Here is a 5593-nt window from a genome sequence, read left to right as displayed (position 1 = left end):
GCCAGCCTGGTCTACAAAGTGAGTGCCAGGACAGCCAGGGCTATACAGAGAAACCCTGTCTCGAAAAACCAAAAAAAAAAAAAAAAAAAAAAAAGGAGAAGCCCACATAGCAACCAGGCTTACTGGTGCTGGCGATGGAACCAGAACCTAGGGCTTCCTGTAGGCTGGTCCAGCTCTCTACTACTGAGATGGGCCCAGAATCCTGCGAGCATATTTGTGTCACTTCCCCATCGCCTAAGGGGCTTCCACCTCCCTTACCTGGCTGCCAGGCGCCTCCTCTGGCTCCTCCTCAAAGACCAGGCCGTAGTGGACAATCAGAGTCTCGATAACTCGGGCCTGGTGGGGATAGTCCACCAGAGAAGAGAGGGACACGGTGGCGTCAGTGGGTCGAGGCCGCAACAGTGTGGGCCCGAAAACGATGCCCAGGTTCCCAGGGGTCATCTTGTTATCCTGCTCCATTTCCACGATCCTGGGGAGGGACAGAGTGGGGTGTAGGTGGGTGTGGCTCCAGGGACACCCCCACCCCCACTCAGCTCTTGCACCACTCAGGGACCCTCACCTTCGCAAGTGCCTCAGCAGGTATAAGAGTGTGGCCCGGTTTTCGGCTGGCAGATCCTGCATGAGCTCACGCAGGCGACCCACCATAGCCAAGGTTGCAGCCTCACTCTCGGACCCGCCCTGCCGACCCCGGCTCGCTGCCTTAGCTTCGGCTTCTGCCTTTAGGCTGTCCTTAGCTAGCCCCACCAGCTCATGGTAGAAGCGAAAAGAGATAAGGGGTTCCGGCAGCTGCAGGGCGACACATTCAGAGAGAGGTCACAGGGCCTGGCCTAGCCAATGTGAGTACCTGACGAGCCCCTCCCCCTGCCAGGTCCTGGTCAAGCCCACCACCTTAAGTCCCGTCTGGTCTCAGACCTGCTAGAGGTTTGTCCATCAACGTTAGTCACGCCCACCACAGCAAGAGCCCCACTGTACTATACTCACAATTCCCCATCCATTCCTGTACCAGCCACCCCCTGCCCATCCACCTCTAGGCACGCCCACCAGCTTAGAACCTGCTTTCAGCTCCAGCCCAGCTCTGACCACGCCTATCGTGCTTGGGTCCCACCCACTGCAGTGTCTGGGTCCACTTCATCCGTGCTTCAAACCTTCACTAGTCCTAGCAATGCCCGGTGGTGGCTGATCCAACCTTGTTTTAGCTCCACCAATATAGAGTGACTGAAGCCCATCACCATGCCGCTGCTCAGGCTCCATAGCCATATCCACCCAGCTCTTGCCACGCCTATTAGCATAGAATGTGAGCCTCTCCCATTTACAGTACCACCCCACCCGTCCCCAGGCACACACCTATCCGTCCCCCTCACCCCCCAGTCTCTAGCAAACTCACAGTAGAGGCCCATCCATTCCAGCCTCTGACTGTCCCCTACCATGCTAATGCCCCGCCCCTACTCCACCCTGGCCACGCCCTTCCCACAGTTCATCCAGGTTGGCTCACCTGCCGCAGGTATAGCTTTAGGACATTGCTGATGTCGTGGGGTGAGGCCTGTGACAACTCCACCAGCTCTTTGCCATTCTCAAAAGCCTGGCACAGCTTCTCCACACGCGTTTTCACGCCATTGACCCGGTAGATCCCCTGGGGAACCAACAGTCACTCTCAAGCCTAGACTTGCACCAGCTCCGGGCCCTCTGGGTTCTCCACTAAACCCCTCTTGTCCCAGGACCTCACCTTGGTGTGCAGTGCCCGCCGCTCAATCTCACAGACACATTTTTTGACAATGAAGGGCACCCCATCAGGGGTGCTGAGGGCTGCCTGGCTGAAGTCTTGTCCAAAGAGCTGCAGGCGGCCCTGAAGCTTCTTGTGGCCACACTGGATGGCCAGGGTCTCCAAACACTTTTTGTGACAAGCCAGACAGCACTGAGAGATGACAAAATGTCACTTTTCCAGACATCTACTGTAAATGCTGGGCCCCACTTCCACAATCCCGGTGTCTTTGCCCTGTAGGATCCCTGCACCTGGAGAACCTTGTCAGACCTAAAACCTCCCCTGCCTTTCACAGGCTATTTTGATCTTTCTGAGACAGGGTGTCATGTAGCCCAGGTTTGCTCAGACTTGCTCTGTATCCAAGGATGACTCTGAAGTCCTGATACTGGAATCGGAACCTAGAGCTTTGCGCTTGCATGACCAGCCCCTGATTTACACACTGAGCCTCAGTCCTGATCCGTGATGACACCCAGGGGGCACCCACACACCTCTTCACATTCGGCTCCTTGGAAGTAAACATAGCTGTTACACTCTCTGCACTTGGCTGGCGTGCGCAGCTTGCGAAGTCGGTGTGTGCGGGCTGCCTTGGACAATCCCACGTGGCGGAAGGGTCCACTGGGCATGGCCACAGGTAACTCGGGGTCCATGCCATTGAGGTCAGCTGCAGACAGGTTGGAAGGCCAGTGTCACTGGGACAGCTGAAGGCCAGCTGGATAAACCATGTTTAAATTCCTCCCATCGTCAGGGCTCACTGGGGGCCCTCACCTGAATCAAATGCAGAGGCTACCAAGCCAGCTTCCTGATCTCCCAGCTCCTCACTGGATGACATCGTCCCACTGGAAGATGTTCGATCGAACTTCTTCAAGTCCCCTAAATAGAAAACAGTTGTGAAACACTGGAGCCAGGCTGGCCCTGCCTGGGACTCCCCTGTGTGACACGCACCCAGGTGCCACTTCACCTGAGCTGGTGTCTAGACTGACTTCAGTGTCTGAGATGGAGATGGGCCAGGACTTATGAACCTGGTGACCTCGTCCCCCTGCAGGGTGAGAGAGGGATGAAGAAAGTGTGCCCCTCCCACCCCCAACAGCAGGTAGCAGGAGCCATCAGAATGCAGCATCCACTCTGTGTGCTTGCATATGCTCACCCCTGTGGTCCTTGTTGGGAGCTGCCTCAGAGGTGCCACCTTCCTCGGGGGGACTGCCAGCAGCTTCGGGTCCTGAAGCATCACCAGGGTTGAAGCTGCCCTTCCGTGTACGCATGATTGGGGACCTAGTGGTGGGGGTCAGTAAGAGGCCTTCCCAGGTCTACCACCCACACTCCCACTGGATGCATGTGGCTGCACAGGGTGAAGGTACCAGGAGTTGTTAGAGACATAAGGCTCAAAGTCGTAGCGCACGTCCGGCTCCTCCCCTCTCTGCAGCTGACGCACGTGAGATGCGTACTGTTGGCCCGGGTCATATAGTTTGCTGCTCTCACACAGCATCTGGAAGTTCACGGGCAGCGGTGCTGTCTGCATGTGCATCAGCTGGTAGTAGGAGATGGTGGCCTGGAGGAGATGTGTTAGTCAAGGGTTAGGCCACGCCCACAGCCACGCCCACATCAAGTCCCTCCCACAGTCCAGCACCTTGTCCCAATAGTTCTGCCCCTATAGCGCTCCATCCCAAACCACACCCGTTGTATAGCACCCACCAGACCTTCCCCCTGTCCACTGCCCAAACCCTCTACTCCCATAGAGTTCACACTAGACAAGGACCGTTTCGTGGCACTTTGCCTGTTGCCCCAACCTATCTACTAATCCACACCCTTCAACTTTGAAAAAACTAACACCCAGCCCCTGCACTCTGCCCAAAGTCCCATCACTGCTCCTTCAAACACTGCCCTTTGCACAGTTCACCTTCAGCTCCAGGACACCCTCCCGTGGCAACGCTACCCTTGCTGGGACCCTGCTGCATTATCCAGCTTGTAACAGAACAGACCAATCCCTCCCGGTGACCTCTGCTGCTGTGAAAGGGTTTTGCCCTGCCCCGCTCCATCTATCCACTGTTCTATGCCACTAGAATCACCGTGCCAAACCAAACCCTGCCCTTGCCCTACCCACATTATGCCCCGCCCATTTAGCAAATACACCAAATCCCGCTCATTGCCCCCACCCCTCCAAGTTCAGCCCACCCAGTGCCCATCACACACCGACTTAATGGTCTGATCACTCTGCCTGATGACCTCCTGAATCTGCCGCAGCGCAGTCACCTTTGTGTCCTCCAGCTCCTGCTTCTGTGTCTTTGCGTCTGCCACGCATGTGCGGTAAGTGGCCATGGCTTCCTCGGCCTGAAGGATTGGTTAGGGGCAAGGGTCAGTTGAGGGTACTGACACAGAAATCCAGGAGAGACCATTATGGTGTGTAGAACTGTCACCAGAGTAACTAGAGACCCTGAGGGATAGCCTGGGAAATTTAGGGATACTGTCTCTAGATAAAATATAAGAGGTAGGCCAAAGGTAAGGCTCAGAAGTGGAGTTCTTGGCTAGAATCACCAAGTGAGGGGCTGGGGCGTGGTCAGAGGCGGAGCCCCGCCTAGACTCCCCCAGTGAGGGGCTGGGGAGTGGTCAGGGGCGGAGCCCCGCCTAGAATCCCCCAGTGAGGGGCTGGGGCGTGTTCAGGGTGGAGCACTTGTCCTTATGATGAGTGTGGAAAGGCCTAGAGATCCATTCTCAGTACAGCCAAAAACTAAATAGAGAAACAGTAAAGGGTCATATAGTTTGCTGCTCTTGCACAGCATCTGGAAGTTCACGGGCAGCGGCGCTGTTTGCATGCATGTGCATCAGCTGGTAGTAGGGGCGATGACATAGGCCTGGAGGTAGCAACTACATGCATGTCCCCTGGAGGCACCTCTCTCTTCCAGGATTCCTCGGCCCCACCCGCCCCAGCCCTGCTAATGCACCTTGTTTTTGGCCTCTTCCTCCAGTCTGCGCCTCTTGTCCAGGGCCTTAGAGGCTGCAGTCCCTGCGCCTGGGCCTGTGCCCTGTTGTTCCTCCTCAGCCTTGGCCACCTGGAGCCGGGCCTTGTCGTGGTCTTCACAGCGTTGTTTGTAGCCCTGTTTGGCCTTGCGCAGGTTGGCCTCTGCCTCTTGCTGTGAGAGGAGAGAGGATCCAGCCTGTGACCCTACATTCCCAGCAAGCCAGCAGGGGACCACTGACAGCACACATTGGCAGCATATGCAGTAGGATCCCACGGGGAAACTGAGGCATGACTCAGAGCTGAACAAAAACACAAACTGAAGCACATCTCCCCTCTCCCCAAGCCTGGTCTTGCTAAGTTTCACTTCCTGTCTTACAGATGAAAACAGAGAGCCGCCCAGGCAGGAAGCCTAGCACCCTGGGGTGACAGGAAGCACTGAGTCACAAAGTAACGGGTCTGGGTGGGGAGAGCCCACATCCCACAGTCTGAAAGTCAGAACCTAGACACAAAGAATAGGGACTGTAGGTGATACTCCAGGGTCTCAGAGGAAGAACTCACATTAAGCCTGGATTCTCAAAACAAACAAACAAACAAACAAATAAACAAACAAACCTCAAGCCAGGCAGTGGTGCACACCTTTAATCCCAGCACTAGGAAGGCAGAGGCAGGTGGATCTCTGGGAGTTCAAGGCCAGCCAGGTCTACAGAGCAAGTTCCAGGACAACCAAGACTACAGAGAAAAACCCAAAACCCCCCGAAAAACCCAAAATACAAATAGATAGATAGAGCCGGGCGTGGTGGCGCATGCCTTTAATCCCAGCACTCGGGAGGCAGAGGCAGGCGGATTTCTGAGTTCGAGGCCAGCCTGGTCTACAAAGTGAG

General features: G+C 55.9%; 1 protein-coding gene across 4 annotated transcripts in view; it reads right to left on the bottom strand.

Moving 5' to 3' along the window:
* Window positions 1-5593, bottom strand: part of Arhgap45 (Rho GTPase activating protein 45) — a 15488-nt gene that overhangs the window by 2314 nt on the left and 7581 nt on the right. For 3 of the 4 annotated variants that reach the window (XM_021173902.2, XM_029482858.1, XM_029482859.1), the window contains 11 exons: window positions 4696-4884; window positions 3947-4084; window positions 3115-3305; window positions 2904-3028; window positions 2718-2795; window positions 2525-2629; window positions 2248-2420; window positions 1724-1912; window positions 1493-1630; window positions 560-786; window positions 259-469 (listed from right to left, as the gene is read on the bottom strand). In XM_021173902.2, coding sequence (XP_021029561.2) covers window positions 259-469; window positions 560-786; window positions 1493-1630; window positions 1724-1912; window positions 2248-2420; window positions 2525-2629; window positions 2718-2795; window positions 2904-3028; window positions 3115-3305; window positions 3947-4084; window positions 4696-4884 — 1764 coding nt within the window. The remainder of the gene's footprint in view (window positions 1-258; window positions 470-559; window positions 787-1492; window positions 1631-1723; window positions 1913-2247; window positions 2421-2524; window positions 2630-2717; window positions 2796-2903; window positions 3029-3114; window positions 3306-3946; window positions 4085-4695; window positions 4885-5593) is intronic. The other variant, XM_029482857.1, reaches the window with a different exon arrangement.

This window comes from Mus caroli, chromosome 10, assembly GCF_900094665.2.
Source record: "Mus caroli chromosome 10, CAROLI_EIJ_v1.1, whole genome shotgun sequence".
In the NCBI taxonomy this organism is placed as follows: Eukaryota; Metazoa; Chordata; class Mammalia; order Rodentia; family Muridae; genus Mus; species Mus caroli.
This window is presented reverse-complemented; position numbering and strand designations above follow the sequence as displayed.